The sequence below is a fragment of the Limanda limanda genome, chromosome 13, assembly GCF_963576545.1.
Source record: "Limanda limanda chromosome 13, fLimLim1.1, whole genome shotgun sequence".
In the NCBI taxonomy this organism is placed as follows: Eukaryota; Metazoa; Chordata; class Actinopteri; order Pleuronectiformes; family Pleuronectidae; genus Limanda; species Limanda limanda.
In genome coordinates, this window is record NC_083648.1 from 5,137,121 (window position 1) to 5,150,796 (window position 13,676).

Below are 13,676 nucleotides of genomic sequence, written 5' to 3' on the forward strand. Positions count from 1 at the left end.
GTAACCCTTACGTGAACCTTTTAATTACTGATGTTTTTACACGGGTGATGCTGGAATAAGATGAAAGTATCGAAGCTCTGCCCACAGCTCGAGCATATGAAGCAGTTTCCTCTGGCGCCATCGCAGCTGTCCTCGTGGTACTCGTGGTTGCCTAGCGACGTCATATCTATTTCAAACCCGGCTCCCTCTCCGGTCCCGACGCTCGCTGAGACGCGATTGTTCACCTCTCGGGCAGCGTGCTGATCCTGCAGCTCGGACGCCAGGAAGTCCAGGTGCATCATGTGTACGTTTTCCTTGTCGTTCAGAAAAGGCAGATCCTTGATCGGCGACGCACACGTGCATCCCGGCGGCACAGTGGCTGTGGCGGGACTGAGCTCACACTTGATGTCATGTGACTGTATCACGCAGTCGGTTTGTACCGTGGCCTCTCGGCTCTGCTCCGTCCCAGAAGTCCACAGCTCGCTCTGGTCCAGCGCCACTGTGCCGCCGTCGGGCCGCTCCTGACTCAGAATGGGAAAATCCCCCCCGTTGGACTCTAGCTTCACCGTCACCGTGTGGTCAGCGAGCTCCGCCCTGCTCGCCAGCTGGTCCTCGAACGTCACCAGATCAGGCTTCAGCTGCGCCACGTTCTCCAGGGAGTGGTTCTCCGGGATCGTAAACATCAGGTGATGAGCCTCCAGCAGGTCTGGGTTCTCCCCTTCGGAAAGAAATCAGAATTAAGTGAGAAGCTCGACAGAATGACTTTTATACAGTTTACTGCTGAGGTGCTGAAGTGTAAGATGTGAATCAAGTAAGTGGTGGAGATAAATATAACATGTTGGAGGACTGTTGGGTAGTGGTGGGGGAAAAAAATCGATTCTGTTCAGTATCGCGATATTTTGCGCCCGCGATTATATCGATACTGTAGCAAAAAGTATTGCAATACTTAAAAATATATATATATATATATATATATTTTTTAATATTTATTTACAATTATTTATGTAACAGCCCCTGGCTGGCAAAGCATGACGAGGAGAGTTTCAGAGTTTAAAAGATACCTAGTGTGTCTGCTGTAAGGATGTTCTCCACTGCAGGAGATATAGTAACGTTCCAGAGGAACTTTAACATCTGAGCAGGTTGACCAACTCCTTTTTCTGAACAAAAATGCCAATATTCCCAAATGAATTTAACATTTTGGGTCATGACCTTGCAGGTCTCAATTTGATTGAAGCTCTAGGTTACTCTTATTTATATGATTGAGCTCAGTGTTCATGTGAGAGGTCTCCTATTCAGAAAAAAATTACAAAAGGTCCTGTGTCCTAAATGTTCAAGGACAAAGTTTTTGCACTTCAGTTAATGTGTAGAAGACAATGTTGTTAACAGAATTAAATGTGACATTTGAGGTGAGTTGAGCAGTCTTATTTTCCTCATTTGTTGTAATGCCTTTGAATAATATTGGGGACATGAATCGCAACATATCGCAGAATCGAATCGCAATACTTGCAGTATCGCAATATATCACAGAATCGCAATACTATTGAATCGTCACATTTTTGCCAATTCCCACCCCTAATGATGGAGGACTGTTGGGCCTTGGGAGAGGTTTGTGATCTCCGGAGCAGAAAAACTAAAGGATTCCAGCTTCTCACATGTAAATAAAACCTGGTTTCTCTTCTACGATATTAATCTAAACATTGTGATTTTGACTCTTTGTCTCTTACCAACTCTGTGTGTCTTCATGTGGACCTTCAAGCTGCTTTTCTGAGTGAAGCACCTCCCACAGATATGGCAGCCGTACGGTTTCTCCCCGGTGTGAATCCGTAGATGTGTCTCGAGGTGGCCGGCCCGTTTGAAGATCTTCCCACAGAACATGCAGGTGTAGCTCTTCTTGGGCTTGATAATCTGAAAATACCGGCTCCTCCCATCCTGCTGCTGCTGCTGCTGCTGCTGGGGATTCAGCTCCGCCTCCGACCCGCCGTGTGAACCTGGATCGCTGGAGACGAGCAGCGTGTCTGACGATCCGTACGGCGTTGGGGAGACCAGCTGGCCGTGCGGTTTCCCTGGGAACGAGAAGGAGCTACAAGAAGCTTCGCCCGGTGCCGGGAGTAGCCGAGCGATCCCGGGGAAGGACGACAGAGTCTGTGCCGAGCTGCTGAGATATTCCATCCCGCTCATGTCTGTGCTGCTCTGTCCTTGTGGCGCCGACCTCCACTGCCGGCCGTCCCTCTCCAACGCTGAGAAGTTCTCACCGGGGTTTTCCCTCTGAGGCTCGTTCCCTCCCTGAATCTGTGGTTGTGTTATTTCCTCCTCTATGAGCTCAGATTTGACTTCTACAGGTGGAAGGAGAACCTCCTCGTTCTTAGGTAGAACCTCGTCAGCGGTGGTCCGGCTCTTCTCCTCGGGGAGAGGAGGGTCGGCAAATGGCTTCACCTCAGGAATCTGCTTCTCCTCAACCACCGGGACGTCCACCGGAGCGGCCTGAATACCTGTCGGCGTGGAGAGGAGAATATACTTTTACCACCTGTACCAATTCTTTCAAAATATCTATACAGGGAAGCTTGTCACACAGAAGAAAGTCACAGCAACATATGATAATAACACACATATTAAATAAATTTGAATGCGTCAATACAATAGACAGGTTTCATACACATTTTGACCAATGGATTTCCATGACTTTTCCATGACTTTTCACCAACTTTAAACCAAATTTCCATGTCCAAACATTTTGCTAAATCTCGGTGTATACATGAGAACATGACAAAATGTAGTATTTAAACTAGCAATGAGAATTCTAAGGCATACAGTTAGGGTAAATTTCTGGAAACTTTCCATGGGAAGTTTAGCTCGGGAATTTTGTGAATTTTGAAAAAAAAAAAAAAAACGCAAATTAAACGCTGAGCAATAAAAACATCATTCAAAACTCTAATTTAAAGATGTATTGAATGCAGCACACACTGCATGTTGAGTTTCAACCCTCCACTGTGCATTCTTCCATCACATGCAGATAACTCCCAGCATCCTTCACTCTACAGCAGAGCTATTGAGGCCTGCTGTAGAGTGCAGGACTAGTCAGGTAAGTTTCAATGATATTACTGGGGAAAATATATTAGCATGCTGATTGAGGATTGTTCATCTGTTCATCTAGACTATTTCCATTCATTTATCCATCAATTGTAAAATATGTTTACAGACGATTCCAACTGTTTGGCTAACTATTTATATCTCTGGCATTGCATTAGTGTTTTTTTACAAACTATTTTCTCATCTTATTCTACAGAACAATGCCACGAGCACTCTCTCATGTGTGGAGACATTTCATTTCAATGCGTCAATAGACTAATATTTCTTTCACCAGTGACCTTATTGGGGATTTGACGCCCTGTGACCCAGTGAGCCGTCCTAATCCTGCCCTGCTGAGCTTCCCCCCCGCTCCCCAGACAAAAGGTCTTGACCTCTTTTAGCAGCAGAGAAGAAGAAAGATGTCGAGTTTCAGGGGTTTTAATCCAGAGAATAACTGGAATAACAACTCCCCATTTAACGACACTTGAAAACTGGCAAGTAAACCAAAGAATCAGAGAAATCCTGTTTCTCAAAAGGACCTTATCTAACTAAAGTTCTACTTCCTGTCTAAGGGTCAGACTCTACCTCTCCTGTGAATCTTGGTGTGCTCCTTCAGGCTGCACTTCTGGTTGAAGCGCCTCCCGCAGGTCTCACAGTGATACGGCTTCTCCCCGGTGTGGATCCTCTTGTGTCGCTCCAGGTGGCCGCCGCGCTCAAAGCACTTGCCGCAGTACGGGCAGATGTAGCCCATCTCGAACTTCAGCCTCTTCCCCGTCGTCGTCCTCCTCCGCGGCGCGTTGCGACTCGGACGGTAGCCCGGCGGCAGCAGCTCGCGGCTGGCCGGGCTCTGCTTGAACCCCCCCGAGCCTGAGTCCAGGGGGGGTCCTGGGAGACTCGACAGGGAGACGTTCAGATGAGCAAAGTCGTTTTGTGCCGTCTCCTGGTCAGTTGTCGACCTCCATTGTCGGTTGTTCCTGTCGCACGGAGTCAGCTCTTCTCCCGGCCACTCAGCCTGACCTCTGACCTCTTCACCTCCCGGTTGCACGGGGTCGGGTTGGGCCGAGCAGCTGGTGTCCTGGGCGGCGTGAACGTGTTCGTGTGAGATCCTCTCGCCCCCGGTGGAGCCGCGACCGCCTGCGGAAACACAGAGATTCAGATGTAGAGTAGTTTGTTAGCTTCTAGAGTTTTAATGATTCCAACCATAGACATATATAAAGGCTAGATGTCTCGTTTGACGGAGCCGGACGTCACCACATGGCGGCCATCTTGCTAGGGGGCATCTCGCTCACCCATAACATTGTGTTGGTAGTGGTAAATAACCATAACTTGCTCAATTTTCAACCGATTTTGAAACGGTCTGGTTTGTTATAAATGTCAGAGATGTAGTTATGACACTGCATACTTATGAATAATTATGTTATTTTCTAAAATTTTTTTATAATTTATGCAGTGTTCTAGTCTCGAGCATAGTCTTTATATATGTCTATGATTCCAACCAGAGACTTCACGTTTAAGCGAAGCCAAACCATCTTGATTGCCCCCTGGTGGCTGGTGGCAGTATAACACTGGTTATATCAAACTGGTGTTTGTTCAAATGTTTCCTTTCTCCCAGTAAGTTTGGATTTAAAAGATCAGTGACGCTCAGACCAGGAAGAGATTTGTTCTCTGCCTGAAAACCTCACTTTACCTTAAGTGCCTCAGTGTGTGTCTGTCTGTGTGTGCGGTAGTGTTGTGTGTGTTTCTCATGTTATACAGTGTTTTCAGTAGTGTATTAACTGTGTGTGTATGGTTGTGTGTGGGTTTCTCAGGTTATACAGTGTTTACAGTAGTGTTTTGATTGTTTGTGTATCATGTTATACAGTTTGTGTATAGTGTTTGTGTGGTAGTGTGGGTCACATTATACAGTTTGTGTATAGTTTTGTGCGTGTGTGTGTATGGTAGTGTTGTGTGTGTGTTTCTCAGGTTATATAGTGTGTTTACAGTAGTGTTTTTATTGTTTTTGTATAGTTTTGTGCCTGTTTGTGTGGTACAGTGTGTGTGTGTGTATGGTAGTGTGTGTATAGTTTGGAGTGTGTGTGTATGGTAGTGTTGTGTGTGTGTTTCTCAGGTTATATAGTGTGTTTACAGTAGTGTTTTTATTGTTTGTGTATAGTTTTGTGCCTGTTTGTGTGGTAGAGTGTGTGTGTGTGTGTGTATAGTTTTGTGTGTGTCACATTGTACAGTTTGTGTATAGCTTTGTGTCTGTCTCAGGTTATACAGTGTGTTTACAGTAGTGTTTTTATTGTTGTGTTATGTTATGCAGTGTGTATAGTTGTGTGTGTGTAAGTGTATAGTTGTGTGTGTTATATTATACAGTTTGTGTATAGTTTTGTGCGTGTGTGTGTATGGTAGTGTTGTGTGTGTGTTTTTCAGGTTATATCGTGTGTTTACAGTAGGGTTTTTATTGTTTGTGTATAGTTTTGTGCCTGTTTTTGTGGTAGAGTGTGTGTGTGTATGGTAGTGTGTGTATAGTTGTGTGTGTGTGAATGGTAGTGTTGTGTGTGTGGTTCTCAGGTTATATAGTGTGCATAAAGTAGTGTTTTTATTGTTTGTGTATAGTTTTGTGCCTGTTTGTGTGGTAGAGTGTGTGTGTGTGTGTGTATGGTAGTGTTGTGTGTGTGTTTCTCAGGTTATATAGTGTGTTTACAGTAGTGTTTTTATTGTTTGTGTATAGTTTTGTGCCTGTTTGTGTGGTACAGTGTGTGCGTGTGTGAGTGTGTATGGTAGTGTGTGTATAGTTGTGTGTGTGTGTGTGTATGGTAGTGTTGTGTGTGTGTTTCTCAGGTTATATAGTGTGTTTACAGTAGTGTTTTTATTGTTTGTGTAGTTTTGTGCCTGTTTGTGTGGTAGAGTGTGTGTGTGTATGTATGGTAGTGTGTGTATAGTTTTGTGTGTGTCACATTGTACAGTTTGTGTATAGCTTTATGTCTGTCTCAGGTTATACAGTGTGTTTACAGTAGTGTTTTTATTGTTGTGTCATGTTATGCAGTGTGTATAGTTGTGTGTGTGGACGTGTATAGTTGTGTGTGTTATATTATACAGTTTGTGTATAGTTTTGTGTGTGTGTGTGTGTATGGTAATGTTGTGTGTGTGTTTCTCAGGTTATATACTGTGTTTACAGTAGTGTTTTTATTGTTTGTGTATAGTTTTGTGCCTGTTTGTGGGGTAGAGTGCGTGTATGTGTGTGTATGGTAGTGTGTGTATAGTTTTGTGTGTGTGTGTATGGTAGTGTTGTGTGAGTGTATCTCAGGTTATATAGTGTGTTTACAGTAGTGTTTCTATTGTTTGTGTATAGTTTTGTGCCTGTTTGTGTGGTACAGTGTGTGTGTGTGTGTGTGTGTGTGTGTGTATGTATGGTAGTGTGTGTATAGTTTTGTGTGTGTCACATTGTACAGTTTGTGTATAGCTTTGTGTCTGTCTCAGGTTATACAGTGTGTTTACAGTAGTGTTTTTATTGTTGTGTCATGTTATGCAGTAGTTGTGTGTGTGTATACTTGTGTGTGTGTACGTGTATAGTTGTGTGTGTTATATAATACAGTTTGTGTATAGTTTTGTGGTGGTGTGTGTGTGTGTGTGTCCAGCCCTAGCTCCAACTCACCGTCCGTCCCCCGGACCTCTTCTCCCCGGCTCCCCGGGCACCGGACCTCTTCTCCCCGGCTCCCCGGGCCCCGGACCTCCTCTCCCCGGCTCCCCGGGCCCCGGACCTCCTCTCCCCGGCTCCCCGGGCCCCGGACCTCCTCTCCCCGGCTCCCCGGACCCCGGGCCGCCCTCAGCTCGCCGTGCAGCAGCCGGATGTTGCCCTTCAGTTCGTGGATCTCCCGGTCCCGCTGGCTCGTCTCCACCCGCAGCAGCAGCAGCTCGTCCTCCAGCAGCTCCGCGATCTCCGCCGCGGCCGCGAGGGACAGAGCCTCCAGGACGGAGGCGACGTGCGCCCGCAGAGCCCCGCTGCTCCGCATCGAACCACCGGCTCACCGGAGGAGCAGCCCCGGTAGAGAACGCACCGATGGGACCGACTCACCGGAGGAGCAGCCCCGGTAGAGAACGCACCGATGGGACCGAGCAGCCCCGGGACTCTGTGACGACAACAACCGAGTGAAGAAGCTCTGGACGCCGGGACCCTGGACCGGACCCCCGGTGACACGGACCAGGTGACGGCCGGAGACAGAGCTTCAGCGGCGGCTGCTCACCGGACCAGGTGTCGGTGCTGTCAAGTGACGTGTCTTCTACTAACGGAGAACGATGGGCACGGAGAGTGGAGTGGGCAGCTGTTACCGGAAGTGACGACACAAATGCCGTAATGACGGGTCGGCGGGCGCAACAAATATTCCCCCGAGGCACTTCCGAGGTTAGTTCTACAAAATAAAAGATTGAAGGCAATACGTAAATGGATGAAACTGAAAGACGATGTTCAATGATCCTCAAGGTACTGAGTTAGTTAGCCTGAACTTTTAAACAATAAAACTAAATGTAGGAAGGTTTATTTGTGTCTAAATGATATCTGTATTTACCTGCAGTGGTTGTATTTACCTCTTTGTCACTTTAAACATTAACAGAATATTTACCTTTATCAATAATCTCAAACCTTCTGCATGTTGTTCTGACATGTGTTTAAAAGCTGAACACTTTAACAATTGTTTAGTTTGCTTTAAGAAATTTCAGCAACATTGTGAACTCTTTGAAATGTATGAAATATGTAAATAAAACACAACTAATGTCATGAAAATGATGTTTGAATCAGAATCGTTTAGGTAAAATGGGAAGAAATAAATAATTAACAGACTTTAATATCAAGAGAAGAACAAATCTCCACAGATAGATTTGAATTGCGGTCAAACACAAAACACGTTATATTATTGCATAGGTACACATCGCACACTCCGGTTCCTTTGACGCACATCATCACTACTTCAACCAAAAATTAGTTCAACATGTGACTTAAGGTTAAATACTCCGTCTGTATCTCGAAGGTCAAACACAAATAGGGACGTTACAAAAAGGAGACGACACATTGAAATAAAGGCACTGAAATACCTTTGGTGAGGACTGATAAAATAGATCAAACTAAAGATGCAGGGACCCGGTGTTTTCTCTCCTGATATTGATGTGTGTACCATCGATGTGTTTCCCACTCCTGAATGTGAGAACATACATCCTTACATCAGCACAGGTTAGAACAGTTAGTAAATTACATTACATTACATTTTCCTCATTCATGCTTTGTACAGAGCAAGTATATCTGTCCATGAAATGTAAGGTGGACATTTTTACTTCTGCCAAGGAAGAGATGATTCCAACAGCGTTTGTTTGTCTGTCAACTTGCTCAATTACACAAAAACTACGGGACAGATTAACACAACACTTGGTGGAAGGATGTGAACTGGGCCAGGGAAGAACCCGTTTCGTTTTGGTGTGGGTCCAGATCATGAGGCAGATCCAGGAACTATTTTACACATTGCAAGATGGGGCATTTGTTCACGTGTTCGACCTTTGAATGGATCTGACTAATCAAGGTCACTGATACTGTGTGTGTGCAGTTTAGTGCAGCTTGATGGAACTGACAGGGACTGTTGGGCCTTGTTGAAGGCCTCCTCTAGTAATGCTTGCTTCGAGTTCATTGAGAGGTTGTATATGGGATATTTACTGCCACTAGATGTCGCACTTGCACCAACACAAATGCTTCATTACCGGCACCTCCCCCCTCCCTCTGTGTTCTCAGTTGTTGCCTGTAAGGTCCATGGGTGCCCAATAAGACCGACCCCTAAAAACACAGGAGCACAACTGAATAAAGTTACCCTGCAAACAAAAAACCGAACCAGCAAACTGTCCACAGTGGTAAAGTGTATGTGGTGCTGGATCTCTTCTGCAGGTTGATGATCCTGTCGGTGCTCAAGTCTTCGTGGGAGATGCCTCATTCGGCAAAAGTGTGTTTTTGAAACGTATTTCCTCTGCCCTGATTTCACAGAACAGTTAAAGGGCCTGAATGGCGGCAGGTAGATTGTCATCATCATCATCCTCTTAGCTGTGAGGAGCTTCGAGACTGTATACAAATAGGTGAAGCCATTAGGTGTCACAGTGGTGGGCAGGTGTGTTTACAGTGTTTGTGTTCTCTGGAAGGAGAAGGGTTCGTGCTGGCGATCACACACAGGAGCCATCTTGTGCTTCTCTCACACCAGAAGGTGCAGGTTTAAAAAAGGCTGTCTTGTTTTCATCACTGCTGATTCAATGAAGCCAATTAAAACCAGAGTCATTTGACCCGGGCGTGAATACGACTGTCAGTGGGTTTATAGACCAGTGGAAAAAGAACTGTGCTTTCTCAAGTGCACCAATATGAACAGAACAGATACCAAAGCAAAGAACAAGAAGGAAATCTGACTTCATTATCAGCTCAGGATGCAGTTACATCCTTACATAGAAAACAGTTAATATTAATGTTTAAAATCTCATATATAATGATACTATATAGGGCTGCAACTAACGACTATTCTGATAGTCGATTAGTCACCGATTATTGAAACGATTAATCGACTAATCAGATTATGAATGACACAAATTCTCAATAGCTATTATTTAGCAAGCAGCTTTTAAATTTAGCTTGAGGTTGTTCAAGGCATGTGATGGCTGAAAATAAAGATAGATACTTCATTATAAAAAAATGTCTTAATAAACTTTGCTGCATATAAGGGTACTGTTGACACAAAAGCAAAGAAAAATCAAGTTTTTGTTCATTTAAAATCAAGTACAGGCAAAGTGCTAATAAAAAAAATTAATTTAAATTTAAGTTTCCCTTTTTACTGTGAACCAAGAACAGGCCAAGTGCTGGTACTAAAAATAAATTAAAAATCAAGTATCCATTTATCGTGTTAACAAAAAATGACAGGGAAAATAACATAAATAAAAACATCAACAAAAATCATTTTGATTAAAACAAGACGTTTGTCAGGCAATAGGATAACATTTCGCTTTTAAACTCGTTAAAAAAAAGTTTAAACCATATTTTTGTAATGGATTCTAGAATCCTGCGCGCAGGTATAAACGTGTATATGTAACATCTGACAGAGGCGAGTCCGCATCGTCTCCGTTACGACTTCTCCTCAAATGCGTGTGTCCTGCTTCCCTGGAGAACAGGTCCGCTGTACAGATACTGCAGGTAGTTTTTCTCGGGCCATGTTAAGAGTGAAGTTCTCCCGAACTTTTTACTTCCTGGTGCGCGACTGCGTGCGGCAGCGGACGCCGACATCGGTCCATGTTTCGTCGCTATTGCACATGCGCGACTTTCAGAGATAGGAAGGGAGCGAGATGGCTCACTCCTCAGGTACTTCCATCAGCACCTCCGGTAAAACGACGTATAGTTCCGCTGCGCGGCACGAGAAACACGCGCTATGACGTCACCAACGAATCATCGACGAGTAAATTCGTCGGCGACTATTTTGGTCATCGATTTTTGTCGACGATGTCGACTAATCGTTGCACCCCTAATACTATATAACAAAAAGTACACCGGAAAGATAAATAAAATCCTCTTCAGTCTCAGAGCGTCACTGGGAGCTATCTTCCCTGCAGGTGAATCTCCTGATGGATTTTGAGGTTGCCCAGCACCGTGAAGCTCTTCCCACACTGCCCGCAGCTGTACGGCTTCAGGCCGCTGTGGAAGCGCTCGTGTCTCGTGCAGTTGTCCTGCCTGGAAAACATCTTGCCGCAGATTGAGCAGCTGAACGGCCGCTCGCCCGTGTGCACGCTCTGGTGCGTCTTCAGCCGGGTCTTCTGGGTGAAAGACTTCCCGCATTCCAGGCACCGGAAAGGTTTGAAGAGCTGGTGAGTGGCCTTGTGCTCCTCCAGCTGGGACGAGCGGGGGAAACCCTTGTTGCACACGGAGCACATGAAGAGTTTCTGATTCGCTCTCCACACGTTCACGAGCCTTTTCGTTCTCATGTGGTTTCTACTGAGGATGTGATCTTCTGTCCTCGGCACAGGAGGGACAGCAGGTGAACGCCCGGCCTGTTGAGGATGAGACTGCAGACACTGGTTCTCACCGGAAACCAGTCTCAATTGTTCATGACCCACAGACTGTGAAGTGATGCCTGCTGAGCACACAGGTTGAATCTCTGGCTCTACTTTTATCGGCACACTTGCCAAATCATGTGCACTTTCCTGTGTCTCTGTGGGAGAGCTGTAGGAACTTTCTGTATTTCTGTGAGCAGGAAATTGCTCCGGGTGAGACGGGAACATCTGCTGCTGCTGCCACATCGAGTCACTTTGCTCTCCCACCTCAAAGCAAACTCTACTCGCCGCTGTTGCAGTGATGTCTGTTACTTCCTGGATCACGAGCTCCCCCGCTGGCTCACGTTTCACCGCGGGCCTCATGTCGTCACCGGCTCGGTTGCCATGCCGATGCTTGCAGAGTGAATCAGCCGTCTTTGGTTCCAGATACCCTGAAAGTGTTTGCTCTTCCTCTTTTTCATCTGCAAATAAAAATGTAATTTCAATGTTACCACCACAAATTCAAACAAAGCAAGAACACATCAACAAGAACAGAACAACCCCACGGGTATTTACTCAGACTGTTTACCGAGAGGTATTCTGTGTATTTCTATTCATTCTATTTATTAATAGTTATTTATAATAAACTGTTAAATATCTAGCCTCAATTACATTTCTTTGTCTCAAAAGTTTGACAACTTATATACAGTATATATATATATATACGTTCTCAGTATCAGGAATGTTTTGCCCTATTTAAGTGAGTAATACTGAGAAAAGGAAACACTGGACTGAAGCTGAGGATGAACATTGTCTCTTGTGTCTGACTTGAACTTTCCTCACAGAAAAACTTTCCTCACAGAAAAGATTTCTGTGAGGAAAGTTCAAGTCAGACACAAGAGACAATGTTCATCCTCAGCTTATATAACACAGAAACGCACACAGAGTTTATTGTGTCTCACTGTGAAGCAACACAAACAACACACAAGGCAAAACTCACGAGGCTCCACATAGACTTGGTTCTTTCTTTAAATGGACGATGAATGCAGGGAAAGTGATTTGGATTCTACAGGAAGACGCATCCTGAGGTAGAGCACGTCCAGTGATCGTGACTTTCTCTCAAGACTTGACCAAGAAAACACAGGATCCATGTATAGAGTCAAAGTATAACCTCAATCAAAGGGTTCAGAGATTAGACGAATATGAAAAGTGTCTTCTACCAGAGGTTTAAAATAAGAAACAGTCGTTCCAGACGGCTTTGTCCCGTCTGGTTTTAGCCTCGATACTGGAATTACTGAAAGATCTCTGCCAGATGGTCGCTGGGTTTAATTCAGAAGAGTATGGAATCAGTAGGTCGCAAGTAATCTGGAGCGACACCGATAAAGCCTCAAACATGATCAATAGCATTTTAAAGCCAGTTCTGAAAACATGAGAACAAAAACAACAGGAAGTGGCTTTGTGGGGGTTATTTCACAGGAGTCAGTGATTAGTGTTGTTGCAGAATATTAGTCCAGATAGATTTATATTTCCCTCTTACAATGTGTGACAGTAATCGGAACAGTTTAAGTTAAATAAATATATTGAATATTTAAATTGGAGACACAAAAATGAATAACTAAGCTTGTTATTGGAACATCAAATTCCTGCTCAGGGTTTTAATGTAAAAAAACAGAGAACCTATGATAATAAATACATTTTGAAGTTGAAAACAATTCAGTTTCATATTTTGAGTAGAAATGTAACCGAATGCAACAGGAGACTGTACACATCAGTGAAGAATCTCTACTTGTTTTCTATCACATAAAAAACGTGGATAATAATCTGGTGAGTTCTTAATCTGAGAGATTTTAAATGAAGTCTGGTGACGGAAATAAAAACAGAACTAAAGTTAATCAATGTTTAACAGCCGATTGCAAGAGGAGATGATAAAACCTCGTTATGAATAATTAATTTAGTTCTATCACATAAGAACCATGGATTATAATCTGGTGAGTTCTTAATCTGAGATATTTTAAATAAAGTCTAGTGACAGAGCTAAAAACATAACTAAAGTTAATCAATGTTTCAAACCCGGAAGTAAGAGGAGATGATAAAACCTCGTTATGAATAATTAATTCAGTTGTATTGCTTAAGAAACGTGGTTTATAATCTGGTGAGTTCTTAATCTGAGATATTTGATCTGAGGTCTGGTGAGAAGGAGCCTCTCACCTGTCGAGGGGACCTGGGTCCGGGCTTTCTCCTCCTGCTCCTTCTCCACCTCCTTCTCCACCTCCTCCTCCTCCTTCTCCTCCTCAGTGGTTCGGATCTCGGCCGCTTCTCGAGCTTTGCACAGATCCACCTCCATCATCTCCAGGCTCCTCTTCAGCTCCTGGATCTCCACGTCCCTCCGACACATCTCCAGCCGCAGCACCAGCGTCCCGTCCTCCACCAGCTTGGAGATCTCGGCCACCGCAGCCTTCGCCAACACGTCCATGATGGCGGCGAGCTGCGAGCCGAAGGCCGAGGGGAAGGTCATCCTGCCCCGGGACGACCACGGGTCCGGGTTCGAGATTTATCCAACAAGCTGCAGAGCTCCAGTCCCAGCGGTTCACCTGCCCTTTTATTTTGGTTTACTT

At 44.7% G+C, this 13,676-nt stretch overlaps 2 protein-coding genes across 2 annotated transcripts in view; both read right to left on the reverse strand.

The window, feature by feature from the left end:
- Positions 1-7,040, reverse strand: part of LOC133018237 (uncharacterized) — a 14,688-nt gene extending 7,648 nt beyond the window's left edge. Inside the window, exons 1-4 of the mRNA XM_061084557.1 lie at positions 6,683-7,040; positions 3,631-4,179; positions 1,704-2,468; positions 29-697 (exon numbers count right to left, since the gene is read on the reverse strand). Of these exons, the coding sequence (XP_060940540.1) occupies positions 29-697; positions 1,704-2,468; positions 3,631-4,179; positions 6,683-7,040 (2,341 nt within the window). The remainder of the gene's footprint in view (positions 1-28; positions 698-1,703; positions 2,469-3,630; positions 4,180-6,682) is intronic.
- A 3,035-nt stretch (positions 7,041-10,075) lies between these two features.
- LOC133018238 (zinc finger protein 3-like) lies at positions 10,076-13,576 on the reverse strand. Its single transcript, XM_061084558.1, has 3 exons — positions 13,400-13,576; positions 13,270-13,303; positions 10,076-11,543 (listed from the first exon to the last, which is right to left on the reverse strand). The coding sequence occupies exons 1-3, from the start codon at positions 13,574-13,576 to the stop codon at positions 10,630-10,632; spliced, it is 1,125 nt and encodes a 374-aa protein (XP_060940541.1). The 3' UTR covers positions 10,076-10,629.
- Between the last annotated feature and the right edge of the window lie 100 nt (positions 13,577-13,676).

Coding starts and splice junctions, on each gene's coding strand:
- LOC133018238 (XM_061084558.1), bottom strand. CDS start 13,576: ATGACCTTCCCCTCGGCCTTCGGCTCGCAGCTCGCCGCCATCATGGAC. Junction 13,304..13,399: donor GGAGCCTGGAGATGATGGAG/GTGGATCTGTGC, acceptor GAGAAGGAGCAG/GAGGAGAAAGCCCGGACCCA. Junction 11,544..13,269: donor GACCCAGGTCCCCTCGACAG/GTGAGAGGCTCC, acceptor TTTTATTTGCAG/ATGAAAAAGAGGAAGAGCAA.